Source organism: Ictalurus furcatus, chromosome 2 (genome assembly GCF_023375685.1).
Source record: "Ictalurus furcatus strain D&B chromosome 2, Billie_1.0, whole genome shotgun sequence".
Taxonomy (NCBI): Eukaryota; Metazoa; Chordata; class Actinopteri; order Siluriformes; family Ictaluridae; genus Ictalurus; species Ictalurus furcatus.
The window spans coordinates 3,080,915-3,106,664 of record NC_071256.1 but is presented as its reverse complement, the minus strand read 5'-3'; the positions used below and the strand labels follow the sequence as shown (position 1 = coordinate 3,106,664).

General features: G+C 40.3%; 1 protein-coding gene across 1 annotated transcript in view; it reads right to left on the bottom strand.

Moving 5' to 3' along the window:
• The window catches only part of LOC128619295 (exostosin-1), a 148,779-nt gene that overhangs the window by 12,984 nt on the left and 110,045 nt on the right, over window positions 1–25,750 (bottom strand). The window contains exons 2-5 of the mRNA XM_053643387.1: window positions 15,890–15,983; window positions 11,273–11,380; window positions 7,177–7,296; window positions 1,412–1,544 (exon numbers count right to left, since the gene is read on the bottom strand). Coding sequence (XP_053499362.1) covers window positions 1,412–1,544; window positions 7,177–7,296; window positions 11,273–11,380; window positions 15,890–15,983 — 455 coding nt within the window. The remainder of the gene's footprint in view (window positions 1–1,411; window positions 1,545–7,176; window positions 7,297–11,272; window positions 11,381–15,889; window positions 15,984–25,750) is intronic.

Sequence of the window (25,750 nt, the reverse complement as noted above, 5' to 3'; positions counted from 1 at the left end):
ATTTATCACACGGAATTTATTCGTACGTTGTTCGTAGGAGCGTTTACGCTACGTGAAAATACAGTTTGGAAAAATGTCCATATCCTACGAATTCTCGTCATTCGGACCTCGATCGATCGGGTCGAAATCGTACAATTGCCGCTGCGATTTTATTTACGGGTTATCGAATTTAAATCGCGTTTATTTCAACCACACGCACACACACACACACACATTTAAAGAACATTTTGTGAAACTCGGTCATCGCTAATGACTTGAAAAAAACCCCCAAACTAATCCGTAAAACAAATAAGAATAGATATTTCATTAAGGACAAAAGTAATGGCGCCCTATCAGATATAGTAGGAAGATGTGTTAGTAATGATGCGCTGCATTGGCTGAGCTGCATTACTGGAAGATTTAGCACACACCGCACTCAGGAAGCGCTCTTTCAGCATTTAGTCGCCTTTTTGTCGTTTCTCAGCGTTGCCTTTTATGGAGTTTTGCGAATGCGCTCGGTAATTGACTCCCGATTGGCGTTTATCGACGTGCGCACGTGAATACGAAGCAAATCAGCAAAACCTTTGCTGACGTTTACTTAAGTTCGTCCTCCGCACAACGCAACGCTACTATACGATTGATAAACGAGGCCCTTTGTGTTTGGCTCGGTGTTCATTTGTACGTTTCGTAAACTAGCACTCACACCGATGACCCAAGCACGTGAGAGTCTGAGACTGAAATACGTGCTGAAATACACGTCGAAATCAAACATTTAAAGGGAATATGATGTTTATGTTTAGATCAAAAATAAAAAGAAATGAAACACCCCCTGCGTGTGCGGGATATTTGTGTGAGTGTGTGTTGTGTGAGAAGTGTGTGCTACGGTGTAAATTCCGACAGATTTACGAGGGCGGAGCGACGGCGTATATCAGCGCGCCGAGCCGTTCCTGCAGCGTCATCAGAATTATGGAAAGTGAGACTAACAGTGTCGCTGCCACTGGAGAAACAGGTCATCTATCACAGCGGAGCTACAGATTTACAGCTCGGAGATGGAGTACATCGAGGCTTGAACACTGATACATACGCGCACACACACACACACACACACACACACACACAGAGAGTGTCAAAATCAGCTTGTGACTTGCAATACTGCGTGATGTGGTTATGGAGCTAAAGATACGCCTTCATTTTACACACACTCAGGTATACACACACACACACACACACACACACGCTCTGAGACAGCTTGGCATCCATCTGAGTTATGGTTTCATTTTTGCTGCGACAGACTTTTACAGCTCGGAGCTGAAAATGCTCAGGAGAGACAGGTCTATGGCATTTTCTCTCTTCTTCTTCTTCTTCTTCTTCTTCTCTCACTCACACACACACACACACACACACACACACACACACACACTCGCACACTCACCCAGGAGTCCATAGTAAAAGGGGAAAAGGGTGGGATATGAGGAGAACCGAGGAAGTGTGTAGAGTCCACCGGGGAGAGAGTTCCACATCAGCATGCTTCTTGAGGTGTAGGTGTATATCCTGTCTTGGATGATCTGTTAAACACACACACACACACACACACACACACACACATTTAATATGCGACTGTATATTACACAAGGAATAAAACACCCCGAGTTGTGCTGTTATAGGAAAAGAATCAACGACGAGTTGGTGTGATGAAGCGGAATCGATGTTCCCGCCCTAACGTTTATTACTTTCCCATAACAGCACACCCTGAAGTGTTTTCTTCCTCTTTATACCACCGCCATGTCCCCACAATTACAACTTTTATGAATTAATGAATGACACATCATAGTTTTTATCTCTTTGTAGCGACAGTACGTTTACGGTTGTGCAACGTCCAGGAAACAACTTAGTTCCTGTGACGGCTTCCTTTATATCTATTACAAACAACTGTTCCCTTATTATTTCTTTTAAAGACAAAAGAAAGACAGACAGACCAAACAAACAAACAAACAAACAAACCAAAAAAAACGCAGGTTGTCATGTCACCGATTAACCGCGAAACGTCAACTCATCTGTCCTGACTTTCACGTGACTGTTACAAAGCACTGACACGGCAAACTCCTCCCATGAAGGTTTACGTAAACGTTGACTCGCATAACCTACGATTACGCGCGTTTCGAATTCGTCTAGGAGGAATATTCGTCTGGCGTACAAGTCCCTTTGGCGTACAAGTCCCTCTGTGTTAGTCTAGAAACGCTAACGTATTGGAACGAGTGTGTTAAAATGCGAATTTTAACCAAGAATAAACAATTCAACAGCATCGTCTAACTTATCGTGATATATTATTATAGTATTTAATTGCGTAGGCTAATATTAGATTTATACACTTTAGCTTGTACCCGTCTCTTAATGAGGCAAGCTCCGCCCTCCCGGGATACGACTCAGCGTTCTATTCTCGTCCCAGGTAATGAAATTCAAAATGTCTGCCGTTTTGATGTGCCACGTTTCCCGTAAGTATCTCTCTGCAAATTTTTTCCTTAATTAGCAAACTCACCTCGGTATAGCGCTAATTAATCACACTCGTCCTAATCAGGACACCAGGGCATACGTGTGGGCTCATAAGGAAAGGTTTGTGGTATATAATTAGGTAGATGAAAATAACCTATATGATGTATCTCACACACACACACACACACACACACACACACACAAGTGCGTGCACACTTATTCATAGGGAGTTGTATGGAGCAAACTCGACATACACAGATTATAAAACATGTAATTGTTGAAAATTCCGTCTGTATTAAATGTTTATGGAAGGAGTCTCCGGTGTCAGCGCTTTGCAACGGGACGTTTTCGCTTTCAGTCACATGACAAACTTCAGAAAAAATCAAAAAGATGTAGTGCATGTACTATAACGAAAGTGATAACAGGAACTTGTTTGGTGGATGTTTCACGACATTAATTGTATCTAGAAATGGATAAAAAAAATGTTTTCTTTTATAAATTAAACACGCTAGTGTAACAAACTGCCGTTATTGGAAAATACTTCAATGTTTTGGGTTTTTTTTGTTCTCTTCTTTGTGCGGATATTTTGGTCCTCACATGGTGGCAAAAAGTCTGAGCAATAGTGAGGACATTCGAGTAAAATGGTGGGGGGAATAAAAAAAATTGAAGATGACCTCACGTTTGCAAATTCAAAGAGCGTACAATTCCCAAGTTAAAGTGCGTGAGATATTGCACAGTTGTACCTTTTCTAATGCAATTATTAAGGTGAAATCCAACAAAAGGAAGGTTTTGTGTGTATGTGTGTGTGTGTGTGTGTGTGTGTGAGAGAGAGAGAGAGAAAGCTCAGGTTGGTAAAATAGCGTGCTGTTAGTCCCAGTTCATGTTCCTCCATCTGCTCTGGCACGACCGTGTCTCCTGTGAGTCTGGAGAACTGCTGTGTCAAGCTGTAGCAGCCAATTAGGATCAACTACAGGGTCTAATTAAGCGTCCCAGCATTCACTTCTCTGGGGCAGCCCACTGACCCGTGTGTGTGTGTGTGAGTGTGAGCATGCAGTTATATCTTGGTAAAGTCCAAATGTCCCCACAAGGATAGGAATTTCAGATAGTGTCGACCTTGTGGGGACATTTGTCTGGTCCCCCTGAGGCTGTAAACTGCTTTGTTACAAAAAGAAAAAAAAAATAGACAACTTTAGTTTAAAAAAACCAAAACAAAACAACTAAAAGACACCAAAGGATTCTGGTTTGGATTCTGATGTTAAGGTTAGGGTTAGATTTAGGAGTAGCGTCGTATTCATTCGCTGAATTAATATTTAAGTAAATGTAAGGTCCTTTCAAGGATAGTATGACAAACATGTATGTGTATGCAGTGTGTGTGTGTATAAATATATATATATAGCTGTGAATCTACGTTCTGCTTACGTCATCAGTTACAAACACTGGAGATGTTTCGTTCTGCAGATAAACGAAAGTTTTATGAGGGCGAGTAAATTGATGACAGAATTTTCATTTTTGGGTGAACTATCCCTTTAAGTCCTTTTTCAAAGCCAAGCCTTTTGTGCTTCGGGGCTTTTATTATGACGTGTCCATTTTGATGTGAATTGAATTTCCTGTTTTAAGAGGAAGTTGTCAACGCTTGTTCTGAGCTGCAGAAGTGTAACGCGCTCCATGACGGTCCATGTCTGTAAGTCAATTTGTTTGATGATGTTTTGTCATTATTACGTGCACTTTTTATAGTGAGGTCTTTTTTTTTTTTTTTGCGTTTTATGTGTGATGATTGATTTAGATTGAACTCATGTCCCAGCATATTTTGGGATTTCACCGTAATTTCATCGTTAATCTACTCGTCATAGTACCCGCAGTATAATTTCTATCTGAAATTCATATTTGTATACGTGCTGTGAGGTCATTAACGCCGTTACTTCAAGTCGTTGGCTTCGTTCGTGCGTTGCTCCAACGATCAGGCGGTTTTCTAGAAGAATTCCTTCCCGATTTCTCAAACTTGTTAGGTTTATGTGAAAAGACAAAATCTCTGTCAAAACCACGGACCGTATTTAGCAAGACCAGTGCTCGAGACGGAGATAAGTCCAAGTGAATACAGAAAACATCTCAAGACTGGCCATAGTCGCAATGGACCACCAACCTGAACAGATGGAGAAAGCTATATATTTGATATGTGTAGGAAATGAGCTAGCATTTACAACAAACACACACACATACGTCCCATGGGGCATTATGTATGCCTCATTTACCTCGGTGTCAATGCACAAGTCCATCCCCTTGTTTAGAGCATCTGCCACACAAAGACACAAAGACAAAAACAAACGCACACCATGCACACACGACTATGAACGAAGGGCTAAATTAGTCTCAACAGGATTTCTTTATGCACCTGGTGACATTTATGCTGGCGAAACATAAAACTCGAGCTTTGCTTTAATCCCAGCACACACACACACACACACACGAAACTCAAGTGCTTTCTTTATTTCCTCGCTCTCTCTGTCACAGTGGGAATATCTTTCCCTTGCAAATTTAGCGTTTTGTTTTGCTCTCCACACGTCTTCCGTTCTCTCCCCACCTTTCTCTTTGTTTCTTTGTCTCTGCGTGTATTTGTGGAATCGAGTGCGGACTGACAGATGTGGAATTTCACACTGACGCTTCACATCCGGAGAGGTGTTAAATGACAAGGAACGAGGTGGCTGGAATACCGGACGCGTTTGTTCTGCGCTAATGTGGCTAACGGTGAATTAACGCTAATGAGAATCATTAAGGGATTATCGGGAGCCCCCGGTATGTAACGCTGCTGGAAAATCCCGGAGACAAAAAGCGCAATTCATCACTGAAAGTAACAAAAAGGCTAGAAACGACAAACACGGATACTTCCTCGATGCCTCTGATTGGCCTACGTGCTCAGTACGACACTCGACGAGCTTCAAGTTAGCATTTTTAGAGAGTTTTCCCACTTACTTCTACAAACTCTGACCAAAAATTGTACAATTAATCAATCACAATGTCTTGAACTTTACTTAAAGGATTTTCAAATATGCCGTGTTTAGTCTGTTTGAATAGAACCTGGGTGTGTTTTCTTCTTCAGTGTGGTTCTTTAGACACTCCGGTGGTCTAGCTCCTTTCAAGTGAACTCTAATCAAAAACTGATTCGACTCTGAGTCAAGAGAATCGAACTCGCTGTGCGTTTTGAGCTGCTTTATTCAACCAAAGGACAGAGCTGTAGAACTGCAGAAATGTCACGTGTCCTGAAGATTTGAACCAGTGAGCCAAAAGGCAGACATTAACCCCTTGATGTGATACACAAACTGTTTTAAACGATTACTGAAAGTATTGAATCCCTTTGTTTAAAGTCCCAGCGACTTAATGATAATGAGTCTTGTTAGGAAGCTGGGGTCAGAGCGCAGGGTCAGCCATGATACAGCGCCCCCTGGAGGAGAGATGGTTAAGGGCCTTGCTTAAGAGCCCAACAGTGGCAGCTTGGCAGTGCTGGGGCTTGAACCCCCGACCTTCTGATCAGTAACCCAGAGCCTTAACCGCTTGCTTTCCTGGAGTTTCTTTGGAGCATTTTTCCCATTGCTGTATTTCTCACCAACGAACAAAAGGCACTTTGGACGTTTTCAGCCCTACATACCCCTCAAATGACACTTATTTTGGTTCATTTAATTGTGCGCTTGTAATTGAAGCACACTTAGACATCTAACTTTCCAACACACAACATGTTATCTCTGCAGGAAAGCACAAATCACACACTTTTAACGTTTCCCAAGGTGTCCCACAGGATTCTGTCCTGGGACTTCTTATGTTTAATACCTACATGCTCTGCTCAAGGGGGGCACGGTGGTTTAGTGGTTAGCACGTTTGCCCCGCACCTCCAGGGTTGGGGGCTCGAATCCTTCCTCCGACGTGTGTGCGTGGAGTTTGCATGTTCTCCCCGTGCTTTGAGGGTTTCCTCCGGATACTCCCCCAGTCCAAAGACATGCACTGTAGGCTGATTGGCATCTCTAAATTGCCCGTAGTGTCTGAATGTGTGCGCGATTGTGCCCTGCGATGGGCTGGAACCCTGTCCAGGGTGTCCCCCGCCTTGTGAGTCCCCTAGGATAGGCTCCACGCTCCCCTACAATCCTGTATAGGATAAGCGGTACAGAAAATGGATAGAGGCGATGGATGCTCTACTTAAGTTCTAGTGTTTGTCAATGGCCTACATTTTAATTTCAATGTCCATCACGCCCAGATTGATTTCAGTACTCAACCAACAGTTGTTGTTATTTGCTGGACATTAGACAATACGTGGTAATGTTTCTGTACGACATACGCTATAATCGAAATGTTTATAATATAAATGTTTACCCTCATTTACCCAAAATCTTATTAACTCATAAACTCAAACCTGATTAAAAAAATGAACTTGCTCTGACAGTAATAAAGTGATATTGAGCCTGAGATGTCCACACAGATCGACTGTGTTTAACTTCGTGGCATGTGTGAAGTATCGCAGACAAAACAGCCTTCGCTTAGACACAACACTGTCGTGAAACTTGAGCGTTTGTGTGAATAGGGTGTGACAAACAAATTACCACAACGTCAATCTGTTCCTTTTTTTAACCCGCCACATAATCCGTTCGCTCCTAGTCTGACCTTTTTTATTTATTTATTTATTTATTCTTTTTTCTTCCCCCCCTCCTCCTCCTGTAATCTCACCTCTAATGTGGTTAAGACAATTTTATCCACGGAGGAGAAGTAGGAGTCCCACAGGAACTGTGTCTGCTGTCTCAGAGCCAAGATTCGCTCTGCATCGACAGACCTGGTGATGGAGGGAATCTGAGATGGAGAAGGAATGAGAGAGAGAGAGAGTTAGCAGAGACAAAAACTACATCATTTTTTTCCTTCACATTACTACTTAGTGTCTCAAGGCGCTAGGTGTGTCATTGCGTGCATGTGTTTGCAGGAGACAAAGACATAGAAAGAGAGAGAAACATAATGAAAACCCATTTTCTAAATGTTTGTGCATTTTGCCGCTGGTAGCGTGTTTCTATGAAACCAACATCAGGCAAAATTCGGAGCTGAATTACTTTTGTTATATTGTTAGCAGTTTTTTCTTTATATTAACGAATGCAGGAAATAATATTATTTTGTTCGGTTGACTTGGTGTACAAGAGGCATGGTACTGAATGTGTGCGTGAATTGCAATAAATTTTTCAGTGGAACAGATTTCAACTCGACTTTATTGCGTTGTCGTCATGTAACAGTTCCATCTGTCACGTAAAAGCAAAAAGATTCCATCACTGACATACATTTAAAAAAAAAAGTGGTTCATTTACGAAAAGGACTAGACTCCTGCTATGGCATTTGATTCATACAATGACGCATGATTCTTTCTATACCATTTGATTCATGCAATGACACTTGATTCTTTCTATACCATTTGATTCATACAATGACGCATGATTCTTTCGATACCATTTGACTCCTGCTATGGCATTTGATTCATACAATGACGCTTGATTCTTTCGATACCATTTGATTCATGCAATCACATTGATTGATTCTATACCATTTGACTCCTGCTATGGCATTTGATTCATGCAATGACACTTGATTCTTTCAATACCATTTGACTCCTGCTATGGCATTTGATTCATGAAATGACACTCGATTCTTTCTATACCATTTGACTCCTGCTATGGCATTTGATTCATGCAATGACACTTGATTCTTTCAATACCATTTGACTCCTGCTATGGCATTTGATTCATGAAATGACACTCGATTCTTTCTATACCATTTGACTCCTGCTATGGCATTTGATTCATGCAATGACACTTGATTCTTTCTATACCATTTGACTCCTGCTATGGCATTTGATTCATGCAATGACACTTGATTCTTTCTATACCATTTGACTCCTGCTATGGCATTTGAGTCATGTAATGACACTTGATTCTTTCTATACCATTTGACTCCTGCTATGGCATTTGATTCATGCAATGACACTTGATTCTTTCTATTCCATTTGACTCCTGCTATGGCATTTGAGTCATGTAATGACACTTGATTCTTTCTATACCATTTGACTCCTGCTATGGCATTTGATTCATGCAATGACACTCGATTCTTTCTATACCATTTGACTCCTGCTATGGCATTTGATTCATGCAATGACACTTGATTCTTTCTATTCCATTTGATTCTTATGATATTTGATTCCGCATGTTTGAACGTGCACTTTCTGTAAACGTGTATAGGTCTTATTTAGTTCTGTGTCGTCTCGTGTGGTTAGTGTAGTGTTTTATGTAGCACCGTGGTCCTGGAGGAACGTTGTTTCATTTCACTGTGTACTGTACCAGCTGTATATGGTTGAAATGACAATAAAGCCACTTGAACTTGATTCCTGCTACGGCACTTGATTCCTTCTAGGGCATTTAACTCCCGCTAGAGCACTTGATTCTTGTTACAGCACTTGATTCATGCTATGGCACTTGATTCCTTGTTAGAGCACTTGATTCATGCTATGGCACTTGATTCCTTCTAGGGCATTTAACTCCTATAGATCAGTTGATTCATGTTATAGCACTTGATTCCTGTATGTGGCCATTGATGGTGTGTGTGTGTGTGTGTGTGTGTGTGTGTGTGTGTGTGTATATATATATATATATATTATATTATATTATATTATATTATATTATATAAACTATGCATGCAGTGGCAAAACACCACTCACCTTTTGCAAATGTTATAAACTGTAGATGTAATTGGATGAAACCAATAACGGCTTAGTTTATGAGTGAAAATTCTCAGTAGTCGGTGAGATTCAACCTTTTTAATTTAGCTCAGATTATTAATGATTGTTTAAAGGAATATGACATATAGGTTACATTAGGTGTAATTAATTGCTAGTTTCCCACCCACACCGAATCTCTGGAAAATTTAATAGAGAACAGTTTGCATGTGTGTGTGTGAGTGTGTGTGGCCCTAAGGGCTTAGGGTCATTAATAACGGCAATTTCCATTCGTATCCCCTGAAATAAAATCCCCACAGTCTGGTTTCTCGTCTTTACTGACATTTTGCCCGTGATATTTCAGCAGTGCCGCGATCGACACATTAACGGCTTCGCTCGGAAAGGGCAGGCAGGTAGCAGCCATTAATAACCCTAGTAATTAACGAACATAAATACCATATCACGTTTTACAGCACGTCTTTAATGAACACCAGTGACGTGTGTGAAATTTACTACTCGGTGGCTGAAGAATCAATTTGGAGCTTTATTATCCAGGGCTGATAACCCGCTCTGCTTTTAAAGGTCCACCTTGATGAGGAGGCGGAACAACTCGGGTGTATCGCGATCATTAACGGTTACATTTATTCCTTTAGCGAGCGCCTTTTATTTGAAGCAACTTCCATGTGATTCCAATGCACACGTCTTGTGAAACCTTCTTCAATACCGAGCTCACGCTGTCATGCTAGTGCTAAGACAAATTAGCATCAGAAGTATGCTAGTTAGCAAGCGACAAAAAAAAAGCAGGTGGTTGAGCTGATGTTTAAGCACAATCTGAAGAAGCATTCTGTATAAAGTTATTTCATGCAGTATGTTGGTTCTGCAGTGTGATTCGCTAGCCAAGTAGTTTCCCAGATGTGCACCTAGCAACAACAAAGGAAAAGGAAAAATTCCAATGGTGCTGCACAATATTTAGTAGACTCTCCGAAGGTGTCTCATATGGGTACCACCGTTTAAGAGTTAAAAGAGCACACAAACACACACACACACAAAAACAACTCAATATGCCGTGTGGTGTTCTCATGTGGATGTTTTTTTTTTTTCAACGCAGACTTGCCCCAGGATGTCTTCCCTCCAGGCTGATGTCAAGCCTCAGGCCACCTCCAGACACGTACAAGTGAAAAAAAGTTCCTTGAATACTGATCACATCCTTGAAAAAGTTCCTCGAGGGTTCCTGGGGCGTTTAAGGGAAACCCAACCTTGTAGGCTTTTACACAGAACGTTTATGTTGTCCTGGAGGGACGAACCAAAAAAAAAAAAAAACCACATTTATTTTTTCCTCTAAAAGTGCACTGACGAAAGTGCTTAGAAAAAAGCTGTTGATTTTCCTTTTCTTTGCTTTGCTTCTTAAAAGGGTTCGTCTTGGAGGACTGTAAGATTTTGAGAAAACCGTGCTTTCAGACGTCTCCACAGAACGTTTTGATTCCCGGTGAGCCTTTGAGGTGAGCATTAGCGCCTAAGAAACATTAAGGTTCTAGATTTACAGTACGTGTACTAACCTCAGTCTTATAAAAGAACGTTCTTTGAGATTCTACGTGAAGCCTGCTGCGAAAGGGAAACCCAGAGTTAAAGTTTTTCAGTATTTTTTTTGTTGTTGTTGTTGTTTAAAAAACAACAACAACAACAACAAAAAAAACCCATTTAATTTGTATTTCATCTGATAATTATTATTATTTTTTTTGCACTCTTACATTTTTATTTTCATGCTTCTTTTGGATAGTTAAAAAGGTTCCTGGGTTCCTACAGTGCTCGAATTGGAACGCTTCCTCGCAGAGAAACGCACTGTTGTAGAAAATAAAACAAAAGAAATGAATAAAAGTCGAAGAGTTCCCACAGTTTGTACAGAATTTGAATGAAATGAAAAATGTAAAAAAAAAAAATAATAAAAAGAGATTTTACGCTGGCAAACTTGTGGAAAAATTATTATTATTATTATTATTTTGAGAAAGTACATCTTAATCATGACTAAATTACAAAAAGATATTCTGTGTGTGTGTGTGTGTGTGTGTGTGTGTGTGTTACCTGCAGTAATAATCTCTCATCTCCAATGATAGCGGCTTTACTCCAGTCGATGACCTCAGAGAAAGGCAGCTCCCATCCGTTACTCAGTAATACAGGGATACACGCCGCCTAAGGAGGACACACACACACACACACACACACACACACACACGGTACACTTTAAGTGGGATCACCACTTAAAGTTTAATTTCATTTTACTCAGCAGTGTTGTTGAATTCTCAATTCTGATTGGTCGGAAAGTGTCGATCCGAATGAACCCGCCCATTCCAATGTGTAACTCGTCCACAGGGACTCGTATAGCGTACAGTAACAAACAAATAAAAAAAAAAGTGTTCATTTAATTTAGAGGTAAGATTTCCCGTAAGGACAAGTTTATTTAACATTTATAGAAGGAGTCTCCAGTTTCGTCCTCAGGACAGATGGACAGGAGTTTAAGAATAACATGACGAGCTGTGGTTTTTATTACTACATTTTTTTTTTTTTTGTCTTATTAACTTAAGCGAGAAGACGGAGAACGACTGTTTATAGCAACTTAATGTAACCTGACTGCGGAAGTTCCACAACGTTAAGTGTAACTATAAATGAATAAAAGAAAAAGTACGGGGACATTTTTGTGCTATCGTATAAGAGGAGTTTAACATATCCTACGCATTTCATTTCTTTTTTTTAAAAAAAGATCAATAATACATTTATGAGAATGATGGCACGGGAAGAACAGAACCAAGGCCCCCCCCACCCCGAGGGGAAACCGGTGAAAGTGCTGCTCGTCGAATTCTGCTTTTAAGACAGGAAACATGAATAAAAGCTCAGAAGAGAGAGAGTAAAAAAACTCCGAATCAAGGATTCTGGAATAAAAATGGAACAAAGCTTTCGACTGATGTGCGCTAGGGATAATCAAAGTAAACCTCGAACCATAAAATATACTGAGGAGAAAAAATATATATATATATATATATATATATATAAGTTTTATATATTATATGTATAAAACTTACTGAGTTTGTAAAGTATCATCAATTATTTTAGGACCGTAAATGTTTTTGACGCACATTTTAGCATAAAAAAAAAAAATCCCCTTTAGGGATAAAATAATGATTCGATCCTTTGGTTATGAAATATTTTGATGTTTATACAAAATGTAATATTAGTAAACATACTGATGGAAACTGAGTGAACATATTTATTATTATTATTATTATTATTATGAAATGTATAATGTATCAGCTATTATTATGATGATGATGATTATTATTATTATTATTATTATTTACTTAATACTAAAGTGTGCTCAGCTTTAAAGTTGTATCTTTACTCGGTTTCTTTTTGCCTATTTTTTTTTTTTTTAGAATTTGTGTTAAGGTCAGTAAATATTCGAAGTCGCAAATAGGCAAGAACATTCCAAAATCTGGAAAGGGGGAGGGGAGGGGGGGGGGCAAATACATATTCACAGCACTGTAGTAACATGGAAACATCACTTACATATACAGTTTTTGCTCACACAAGGGGTCTCCATCCAAATTAAATTTTCAAATTTTTTTTTGTTAATCTTTGAGCATATTTATTTATTTATTTATTTATTCATTTTTATTTTTTTAAATCAATGAATTTTTTAAAAAATGATGTAATCGTTAACTGGAAAAAATCGATGCCCTTCACCTTACATTTCTTTAACAATATATATATATTTTACTTTTACAAAATATGGAATTTTTTTTTAAAGTCTTCTTTTTAATTATTTAAAAATGAAAATGAAAATGAAAACATTGTCGTTTTTTTTTTTTTTTTTTGCACAGTCTCGTTTCCTTTCTGCTTTTCTCGTTCATGAATCCAGTTGAAATTTCCTGTGGATGTCCCCACGAAAACAGACACCTATTTCCTTCCATCCTTTAGTATTATAAAAGAATATAATATATCAGTACTGTTCTATTATAGCTCTCAGACTCGCTAATGTCCGAGAAGTTTCACGTCACGTCTAAAAGCTTTTTGATGTCGCTTTCTACGGCGCTGAAAGCCACTGATTCACACATGAAAGGAGGAGAGATCAGAAAAAAAAACAAAAAACGGATCGAGTCTCCAAACACGACTTGCCTTTTTGTCCCGTTTATCCTCTTTGAGGAGTGGAAGATCTCATTTGTGACGTGTTCGCTACGCTTTTTTTTTTTTTTTTTGGTCACCTTCAGATCTTATTAGGACTCTGTAGTGGAAAATGGACTACAAGCGAAGTGGTGTAATTACTGAAAACACCAACTCGTGTATAACTCCGTGATTGGTTAAGGTTAGAGCGAGGGGCGGGGTTAGATGTATGCGTACGTATACACGGAGATCCTCGTTCATTAAGCGTTATTCACTAAAGGTTAATAAAAACGTTGCTAATCAACATACACGCGGGGAGTCTTTTGATCTGCCGCCGTTCTAGACGTTTCATCATCGCGCCTATGAATGTAGACTACAACAAGTGCTAATAGACGCTCGCTGGGGCAGGAATCGCGCTGCCCCATTCTCAGTGAAGGAGCAAGACGGTTAATCACAGGGTTGCCAGAGTTAAAAAAAAAAACACTCCACGGAGACTAAGATCTTATTTTATAGCAAATAATCTAAATTACATCTAATATATTTCTGCAAACAAAGGCAAAGTGTAAGTGCAGACTATGATTTACAGAACCATTTCTATTGCAGGATGTACTATATATTTAATAATTAAAGAATTTTAATTGTTGGCAAATTACTGTCATATACAAGGAATAAAAACATTTCAGGACATGCTGTTATAGGAAAATAATCAACTTTAGGGTAGTAACAGTAACTCTGTAATGAAATAAACTGGTAACTCGGTGTACAATAGAGCTTGTTTCACATAACTTGTGTTTTTTAAATAAATGGATTAAATTTAGGATTTGCTGAAACAGCGTCATGGCCGCCTGAGGGTGAGCTCCAAGTTTACTGACAGAGAGCACAGGGATTGGTGTGTGTGTGTGTGTGTTCTCAGTGGGTTCAGAATTAGTATCTTTGTGCATTGAAGAATGCAGGAGTCAGATTTTTGGAGGTTCTGTGAAGTCAGAAGCTTCTGTAAGTACATACAGGAGACAAGTTTCTCCAAAACAAATATGGTAACAATTATTATACAACTCTTTTTTTTTTTTTTTTTATCAGAAAAGTTGTGAAAACGAAGCGTAGTGTTGGGGATAGGGCGGTACGCTTCGTTCAAAATCGTTTTTCCTCAATCAGATGAGCTCCAACCGTCGTGTTTGTTCAAATTCACACAGTTAAAATTCATCGTCCATTGTTAAAAGCGCTATATAAATAACATTGAATTGAATAGAAATGTAAAAATAAATAAATTAATTAATTAATTAATTTTTAATCAGAAAATCCATAAAAATCGCCCAAGCCAATTTATATTACAGGTATTAAACAGTAGGCAATTGTACTGTGTGTATGTCAGCGTCAACAACGCGTTATGCTATGCTATAATCGAGATCAAAACCGTGAAACAAAACGCGAGAACACTCGAGGCTTCGCACTGAACGTAGACACGCGAGGGGTTTAAATAACAAACGTAATCGGGGGTGAAACACAAAACCAGCTGAGAACAACGACGACGCGGACGTACGGGAAACAACCGATGACGAGCCAGGACAGAAATCATCACAGACGCACGTGCAGAATGTAAACAAAGTGGAGGGTTTCCGAGAGCGCGCCGTCCTCCGGCGCTAGCGCGAGGGGAAATCGTAACACTCGCGCTTTAAATCATGTTGCTTTACTTTCGCATGGCAGAATACTTAACGGTACAGCTTTACCTCAAAGCGCTGACACTGGAGACTCCTTCCAAAAATCTTAACTAAACATCTCCTCACAGAGAAGACTCCATCCTGTCGATGATTGTCTGCTTGTTTGGCCTCCCCGTGTATGAGCGGTTACGACAAACAATAACATATTATAATGAGCACATTAATATATAAACCTGTGATTTGCGTTGCAGCATAAATTACCTTCAGAGATGCTGTTATTAATAAATAAATAAATAAATAAATAAATAAATAAATAAATAAAACCTTCTGACCAACCAGACCTGAGAATTCAACAGCGCTGTGGTGTAAATAATTTATAAGGGAAAACCTGATTTAGAATTACAGCTGTGACTATTTCTCTTCATTACTTCATGCACCGGGTAAAGCGTAACTTGATTTCCACTAAACTCTTTCTGTCGCAACTGAAATCCGGACTGTTTCAACGAAGAGATTTACCGTTTTGTTTAGAATGTACAAAGTTTCTGAATTCGAAGGTGCAGAAAGTGAGAGAGAAAAAGTAAGATTACATTCGAGAGAACGAGAGAGAGAGAGAGGGAATATAAATAATACTTTTCTCATTACAAAATGGGGAACTTTCTTAGTGGAATGAAGACAGGATGTCAATACCAATAACCCAAACATCAGCATTCTGTAACAACAAGACGCCAACCTGCCAGGCCAATACCTGTTGCCATAGAAACCAGTCTCAGAGTATGGGTGTGTGGTGGGAGTCTGGGACCTTCAGGGTGTATTTTATTTTTTTTTTATTTAAAAAAAAAAACATATATTTATTTATTTTTTTCATCAAAGGCGATGTTCAGCCACCTACCTGCAGGGCTTCGAGAAAACGGAAAGACCCGAGTCTCCGGCCACGAGGCACCAGGCAGAAAGTTGAATTGTGTAGCAGCTCCTGGTAATCAAATCTGTAAGGACGTACACACACACACACACACACACACATGTCAGAAGAGATCAGAGACAGCTTTCAGAAGAAGATATAGGGGGGGGGGGGGAATCAACACGAACGCACAAAGTCACACAAACAGCAACAGTTTTGCCTTCTGGTCAGTATGGCAATAACGATTAAGCAAAGTTGTCAGAAATTGAGAAACTCTCAGTGACGTGCTGCCAGCTTTCTACACTGCCTCATTTCTGACCTAACTTACACCAATATTCGTGTTCAGTTTGGCCTTCAATAGTTATTGGGCGTTGGTTGAATACTGTGATCGTTGACTCATGATTGTACTTGTAAAAACACAGATATGAACATCCGGTGCCACGTCATACTACAACGTGCGACGTAATTGTAGTGTACGTTGTCGTGCTAATGCTAATGCGTGCGAAAAGCGATCTGGATATATATCGCAAGTAGACCAAAGACCAAAGCAAAGAAGGCTCGCAGCATCTCCTACAGGATCTTCCGACAATACGAGCAACCCTTTATAATGTGTATATATTGAACGTTTAATAGAGACTGCATGGTGCTGTGAATTGCGAACACGAAGGTGTTTCCAAGCATAGCGCTGTGACGCGAGACTGCAGAGAATCCGATGCGCGAGAGAGCACTTCAGTTTGGCGAGCACTGAGCACCTATTTGCTCTGATACTGCGTTGCGCTCTCAAATCGGCCATTTTCGCATTCTCTATTAAACGTCCCGTTTAAATGCCGCACCGTGTTTAAACGTAAAACTTGATACGTCGGAGTGCGTCGCATTGTTCCCTCGCTATCGTTTATACTACAGCTTGTCATGTTAAAACTGGAAAGCATACACCGTCCTGAAGTCTTTCCTGTCGCAGAGAACGCACTGACACTGGAGACTCCTTCCATGCATCTTAAATAAACCTTCCCTTAGAGAAAGACGTACGATTGTGCTTATTCTTTTTTAAATAAAAGCACGTTCAAGTCAATACGAAGGAGTTCCTACTGTAGAAACTACACCGTATTGCGTTAATATAAACTTATCTTCTAAAATTCCAGCTGGGTCTACTGTCAGAGCTGCTGTTATAGAAAATCAAACCAATACCTCCTGACCAGTCGGATTGAACGAGAAGTCGACGGTGTGTGGTGTAACGATTTAAAGGCGAAGATCGTACCTGTACGGAAAGAGGACGGTACCTTTAGTGTTTTGCGTCGTACTGACTCTATACACTCCTGCAATCCATTTTCCTATAGTGAGAACATATTTCAGCCTACTACTGAAAACTCGGAACTACTTTTTATCTCCCTGCGAACAGTGATAATTCCCGGCCTAGGTGTCCATTAATAATAGATCAGAAAAGACGTACGCGTTCTTTGTCGCTAAGCGTGGTACGGATGGTATTTCAGGACAGAGGGTGGCTAGAGCAATCAAAATGAAAGGGGGATTAAGGGAAGGATGAGAGAACATGCACCACATATTAGAACTGTAATATCTAACCGAAGGCTACAGCCTGCTAAGATGCTCGTCATGCATTATGTATGTCGCTATATATCCTAAATATCAGAACGGTCCAGGCAACTTGAGCCAGATCGAACAAATCCGAGTGCGAACGCTGAGGAGACGATAGCAAAAGAAAATGGAGATATTACCTATCCTTATTCGCTCTGACCGTTCCATCCATTATTTTCATCACCGACATGGTAGAAAGCGTTAATCTCACCCAAATCTCTCAGTCTGCTATCTAATTATTTCTTCATTATGTTGGACCCACAGCTTTTCTCCTCACTTATTTCTCTTCACCACTTATATAATGTTCCCCGTCGGCCCTCTCTCTCATCGACACCTTCCCTTATTCTGTTTTTAACCTCCTACATCATCTTTTCTCCTTTCTACCTGGACCGAGTGCCAAGGTCGTTCATTTTATTTTATTTAGCATGTCCACTCAAAAGAGACGTGGTTTTTTTTTTTTTTTTGTCCCCCCCTCCGTTATAGGTCATCACTTCACACTGACTGAATGTGAGCACACTTAAAAATTAAACTGCTCTGTAAAATCCTTGCTTCTGAAGCTACACGAATAGCACCAGGAGTTTCTGAATGGAATAAAACGCTCGTTAACGCGGCTTTCAAAATGTGGGCTAAGAGCTAATATCTTTCAATAGCTTGAGAATAAAGCTATTAGAGTCAAGCAGTGCTTTAAAGCACAAGACCTCATGGATGGTGTAATAAGAATACAATGGTTACGCACGGGTCCATCCCTTCATCTTCATTTTCCATTAAGAAATTTTGCCGTGTTTGTTCATTCAGTTATTTGCTATCGTCGTCAGGGTCAAGGTGCCGATCCTGGGAACTCTGGGAATGAGGTGGGAATACACCCTGTATAAGACACCAGTCTATCGCAGGCCACAATGGGCACACGTGGACCAATTTTGAGTCGTTCATCCACCGACGTGGGAGGAAACCAGAGAACCCAGAGCAATCCCATAGAAATGACACAACCCTGAGGCCAGGGTCGAACTCACGACTCTGGAGTTCCTGATTTCCAATCATGTTCTGAATTGTATAGGGTGTTGTTTAGCATTTGTAGATGTTCCACCATCCTTATTACATCAATCTATCCTTGTTTTGGCATTTCTATGCATTCTGGTTGAGTGGCATGAAGCACATTTGATATATTTAATACACTCGCAGGTTCTACGCAGACAACTTTGCCTGCTATTGCTGTACTACCATGAACCAAGAATAAAGTGATCCCATATTCAGGTGATGGACTGCAGGCCGAGAAAATCATCTGCAGCTGCAAGAGCTATAGCCATGATCACCTGGGGGCATGGATACTTCAAGCGTGGCAGCTCCGGTATCTAAAGTACTTCTTAAAGCAGCAATGCTGAGCAGATTTCGAAGATATTGCCTGAACTGATGCACACCAGGTGCTCTGCATCCAGAAATAGTGGCACCTGTGGTGTTAAAAATACAGGGCGTAACTTTTAGCAGCGTGTGGCAAATGACAGGCTTTAAATGAGGGGAAAGTTACATGTTCTTCACTGTTTTAATTGTAGACATTTACTGCAAAAGCCCCACTTAGTAGCACACACGTCTGTAAAAGAAAAAGAAACTGGACAGAAATTCCATAACTAACGGCAATATACGACACAGCAATAAGAGAACAGCATGGAACAGGTTTTACAGTGCTGTGAAAAAGTATTTGCCCCCATACTGATTTCTTCTGTTTTTGTGTATATCTCGCAGTAAATTGGTTCAGAAATGAAACACAATCTAAGATAAAACAAAGTCGACCTGAGTAAACACAAAATACAGTTTTCAAATGATAATGTTATTTATTGAAGCAAAAATGTTATCCCATACCAACTCAGCCTGTGTGAAAATGTATTTGCCCCCCGTAGTTATTAATTCCCCAAATCTGTGAAAATGCATTCATAATGGCGTTCAACTGGACTAGACGCAACCAGGTCTGATGACTGCAAACCCCGTTCAATCAAATCAACACTTAAATAGAACGTATTCAACAGCATGAAGTCGGTTAAAAGGTCTTACGCAGTAACACGCTGTGTCGAAATTGAAAGAAATTCCAGAAATGATGTGGAAGAAGGTGATTGAAATGCATCAATATGTCTGGGAAGGGTTACAAAGCTATTTCAAAGGTTCTGGGACTCCAAAGAACCACAGCGAGAGCCGTTATCTCCAAACGGAAAAACTCGGCACAGTAGTGAAACTTCTCAGAAGTGGCCGACCTTCCAAAATTCCTCCAAGAGCACAGCGACGATTCATCCAGCAAGTCACAAAAGAGCCAAGGACAACATCAAAGGATCTACAGGAGTCTCTTGGATCAATAAAGGTCACTGTTCATGACTCCACTATCAGAAAGACACTGGGCGAAAATGACATCCATGGAAGAGTGGTGAGGTGAAAACCACTGCTGACCCAGAAGAACATTAAGACTCGTCTGAATTTTAGCCAAAACACAGCTTGATGATCCTCAAACCTTTTAGGAGAATGTTCTGTGGATTGATGAGTCGAACAGGAGTCCCGTTACATCTGGCGTAAACCAAACACCGAATTCCACAAAAAGAACATCATACCTGCGGTCAAGCATGGTGGAGGAAGTGTGATGGTGTGGGGATGATTTGCTGCTTCAGGGCCTGGGGAACTGGCAGTAATTGAGGAAAACATGAATTCTACTCTCTACCAGAAAATCCTACAGGAGAATGTCCAGTCTTCTGATTGGCTGGTGATGCGTTTGAGCTTTACACACAACTAGTGTTTGTGGTGCACCCAAAATTCCACACTGCTCTATTTTTACAACTGATCGCTTCAGGACTGAGTGTATGATTTAACTCAAGTTTACCTGGTGAATTCAGGGTGTTTTAAACCTGACCCGTTTGGAGATTGTTCTTCCAGGACCTCACGTTCACGCTGCACCCAACAACCTTTCACGTGACTAGCAAGTTGCGATGTCTCACTGCTTGCTCAAGCTACAGTACATTACTGGCTTGAAACATCTGTAAGAACACAAGTATATACTATTACTAGAAGAATACAAAGTGCAGCTGTAGCTATTATCAGCTTTCTGGTTCACGGCGTGTGGACTGAAGAGGAAGTGGGGAAAATTGGGTTTTTCTCCCCCCCGTTCATTGCCTCGTTGGGCACATGGTAAAGGAATTTAAAGAGCTCTGACAAATTCAGCATTCGCAAGGCAGCACATCATGCATTTTTTATAAGCCACTAATCCATTCCTTGTATAACTCGATATAAATCAAATCACCAGGCTACAATGGCATCACTGACTGCAGTCATTAGATAGAGAAGCTGTTCGTGTGAATGATGCATGCCTTAGAGATGTGCAAACTAACCTGACACCGTATTTATTTCTGTTTTCTCTCCACTGGCTAAACTGAACGGCTCCGGATGATGCATTTGTTTGTGTTCTCGGCAGCCGAGGTATTCGGCTCGGAGCGCGTTTGTTAATTCTGACTCTTTTACACACTTCTGTCGGTTCGCTTTGTGTATAATTACAAAAAATGAGATGTTCGCCACCATCCGCACGTCTCCGAACGGACTCGAATCGACTGCCTGAAGCGGATGGGGGGAAAAAAAGGGCGCTCTCTTTTTGAGGAGCATTTCGGATTAGATTGCTTTTTCTAAATGACACTGTGAAGTGAGCTACATCTGTTCCCGCTATTACGCCATTCAGCAGAAGATTTGTTCACCCGGTAATCCTCTTTGTTACACTGAATAACACACTTATAAGGAATGTTTTGTCTTCATAAATAAAAGATCGGCGCTTAAGTACCTTCCAGTGTATTATTCCGAATTGTTCTATATGATATTTGAACTTGGCATTGAGTATTGGTCTTTATACCACAGCGCTGTTGAATTCTGGATTGTGATTGGTCAGAGAGTGTTGATTTAATTTTTTACATTTTTAAAAAAAAAAATGAATACGCTTGCTCTAATACCTTACCGTTTCTATAGTAACAGCTCATTCACATAAACATTTCTATTCACATTTAAAAATGTGCGTAATTGTTCTGTAAGGAGATGTTTATTTTTGGAAGGAGTCTCCAGTGTCAGAGCTTCAAGGAAGTCTTTACGACAGTGGAGTTTACACTTCGTGGTTTCTCTGTAATGTGACGTCTTATTGATGTAAAAAATAAATAAATAAATAAAGACAAGCTGGTGAGGGAACAACTGCTTAAGGTATGTTTATAAAATTTTGTCATAACAGGAACGAACTCGTTTTGTGGCTACTCCCCAACGTTAAATGTAGCTATAAACGGATAAAAAAAAAGTGTTGTTCTTTAATAAAAAAAAAAAAAGAGAATCATTGGTAAATTGCTGTGCTGTAAGAAGAATAAAACACTTGTAATGAAGATAATGAAGTGTACCGTGTTAATAGTTGTAGAAAGTTCATCGTTAATCCTTCTGACCAATCAGAATGAAGCATTCAACAGCACCAGGATTAGCTGGTTATTTTGAAAGCAGTGTTGTTCAGAGAAAAGGTCAAGTTTTAACCGATCACCAATTGCATGCGATATTGTTTTTAAAGGTGCCGATAATTTTGCACGGCATTATATCTAAGCTGAACCCTTTTTTTTTTTTTTTTAAATTTTTTTAAAATTTTTTTTTTTAACACAGCCACTTTTTTATTCGCACTCCATTTCAACCTGATGCTAATAACATATGGGCACGTTTTTAATTTATCTTACTAGAATAGATCTTGGGGTAACCGTATTGACCGTAGTCTTTTTCTTTTTTTTTTTACTCTGAAAAAAGAAAAAAAAAAAAACCTGAAAAGACTTCAAAGAGTCCAGCGAGAGAACACACCTGAGCCAAAAACCCGGCAAACTTTCATGTCTCTACCTTGCGGAGTTCAACCTGAGGCCTCTCTTTCTCTCGCGTTCACCGTCTGCTAATTAATGTTTAATGTTCTGCCGTGCTGCTGAATATTTATCCTGTATCCGGTTTGAAGAGTATCGATTAGCTCTCACCCTGTCATCGAGCGAAAATGATTGGAATGAGCTGAAGAAGAGATTTGAAAGGAGGCATGACACCTTGCTTCCCAGCTCCTGTCAGAGAGAGCCGGTTAGAATCGTATGAAGGAGACGAATCGATCTCTTCCTTTGCCGGAGCTTGCCCTGTTCTGCTCCTCTAAATGACTACATTGACCTATCTATTATTCATCACTTCATACAGTATTCAGGTCAACACACAGCGAACTCTCTACCATGGCCTTTGTATTCCGTCCGATGTGTAGGGGTTGATCCTGGTCAAACCTGCCGTCTTTGTGATGAATGGCCAAGTCGTGAATTATTAGGAGGAGCACTGTAGTTGGTTTTAATAGGGCTTTCCGTATATCGTAAACGGGTAGGCGATGTCGAATAAGGATAAAAGATGAGCGGGATCAAAATCGGGAAAGTAGAAAAGGCACAATAATTAACGAGACTTTCCCAAGGCACAAGAGGGAATCAAGAACTAAAGCGAGAACAGGTGTGTACACTCAAAAAAACAGCCCAGTGATGAGGCAGGAGGTGTAGACGAGAATGAACGAAAAGAAAGAAAACGCCGGATGTGCTCTGAAGGGATTCGGGACCATTTGTTTTGATTTTGGTCATGTGACATAGTTAAAGCCCTCTTTTTTTTCCCCCTGTTATTATCGCCTATCAAAAACTGAAGAAACATGAAGGGTTAAACCATGTCGTTTTCTAGTTCCATGTACAGCACATCCTGGTTTTGAGGCCTCGCTTGTGTTTTTCATCGTTTGATCTTGGATTATCCTTTGCTAACGTTGCCTAATTTTTTCACTACGGATATCGGTTACGATTCTTGGATTTAAAAATCCTTAGCGTCTTGCCTCTCATTACCGTACATGACTCGTTGTTTCTAAATATCGCTTATTTTAATAAGTAAATGGACTATCCATATGAGTAAAAAAAAAAAAAACAAGCCCAAAAATATTTAATGTCGATTATGAAAACGATACAAAATATCATTTTTTTGTACGAAACGTATGCAGTTTAGAACTGTCGCATTGCAGGACGCAACTGATTTTGGACGTAGAGGCATCTCTGTTCAATGAAAAACTTGATTAAAAGCTGTCTTTAGAGTCTTGTCACAAAATGATCTTATTTTTATTAAGTGTGGAGAATAACTTGACAGACTAGCATAATTCAGACATAATTAACATAGCTCTTCTCTAATGATGGTCTTCTAATTAAAGCAACCAGTACGGATTCCATCCGATCCTGCTTCTTAATCAAACCCGCTTCAGAAAACTACTTCAGCACCGTCTGATATCCCCCAAAGAGCCGAGCCCAAGCCGTATTTCGCACTCTAAGCCCGAAGCTCAAACCCAGTTTGATGAGTTTCAAAGCACTCGGAACGGAGTGAACTTTAAGCATCGGAAATATCACAGCAGCGGAAGAAATAAAAACGGCGACAAAGCAACAGCGATGGTCTGGTGCTAAATCAAGGTACACCACATCATCCATCATCCCCCCCCCAACGCCAAAAATGACACCATGTTGCACATCTCGACACTCAACCCCCCCCCCCACTCCACCTTCAAGTGAGCATCACCTGCACGGCAAAGCTAAATTAAACCCCTGCTGTCTTCTCACCTCTAACTCACCGCTGCTTCACTCCCACGTCGGAGTACAGCGAGAGCGATGTTCAGGGTTCGGTTGTGAAGGCTATGATGAAGCAGGCACAGGTGCTAACCTCGGTTCACACAATTAAACACAAACCGATAACGAACTAGCTGGACGTCGAACCAAAATGGAGAGAAACGAGCGTGAAGGTAACAGTCCAAGCGAAAACATGTTACGTCACAGCTGTCCGCTGTCTAATTGGTCAAAAGGTGCTGATAAAAGCGTAGTAACAGTAGCGGTAGTAACGACTTACACAAGGACTTGATGCCATGGCAGACCTTCTTCATAATCTAAGCCTAGTAAATTAAAGATTTTTTAGAGATGGTGAGGCACGGTCGCTTAGTGGTTAGTATATTTGCCTCACACATCCGGGGTTGGGGGTTCACATCCCGTCTCCACCTGCTGTATGCATCTGGAGATTGCATGTTCTGCCCGTGCTTTCGGAGTTTCCTCTGGGTGCTCCGGTTTCCTCCGTCAGTCCAAAGACATGCATTGTAGGCTGATTGGTATTTCCAAATGGTCCGTAGTGGGTGAATGGGTGTGTGGTTGTGCGTTATGATGGGCTGGTGCCCCATCCAGGGTTTCCCCTGCCTCGTGTCCCAAGGATAAGTGGCACAGAAAATGAATGGAGGGATTTTAAAATTTTTTTTTTTTTTTTTTTACATATCTGTAAAAAGATGTTCAGGAAGGAGTCTCCAGTGTCAGTCAGAGATAAAGCTGGAACTTGAATTTTTACGAAACGGAAAAAAGGTGCAGTTTCTCAGTAACATAACAAGCTGTGGGTTTCTTTTTGTTTTTTTTTTTTGTTTTCAGATCCAGATGTGACAGCAAGTGTTTGTTTGTTTTGTCGCTTGACCAATCGGGTCACAAATTTGGGCTCAAGCAAGAAAAACAAACATGGAGGACAAAGTGTTAGTCTTGTTGAGCAAATATGAGGAAACTTGCATCATTTGTGGTAACGTTGCAATGTACCAACACGTGCCGTGACGTCCCACTTGAACACTTTAACTGTGGATGTATACGGTCAAGTCAAACAAGTGGGCCAAAATCTCTCGATTTTCCGCCAAACAACCTCAACCTTAATCACAAGAGTTACACCAGTTTAGATTTCAAGTGCATTACTGATACTAATAAATCTGATCTGAAGAGAAATCTGGGCCAAAATTATATAACTACGCCTTTTTACGGTTATCTTTTTATTCATTTATTTTTTTTGCCTAGAGTTATTAGGTAGAAGGTCATCCAGCCAGGCAGGAATAAACAGTCTGAATGCATCCAGACATCCCTTCCACTTTAATATTGAGTTATTGAGCATCTCATTAGGAAGCTGTCGGGTTAATGGTCACGCTAACACACCTTAAAGTTGTAACCTGCTGCCATTAGGATAATTACCATCATCAATTTCAATTTGGTCCGAGAAAATTCAACACTTCCGCAAGAACTCGATGCAAATGGACTTGGGGGTGGGGGGTGGTAAGAGGTAGGGGGTATTGATGCTCATTTCAGGCCTGGTCCAGGTTTATTAAAAGTGACTATTTCTGCTCAGTGATGCTGCAGCCATGTGTAGCCAGGAATCCATGAGAAAATGTAGTACCCTGATCTGATC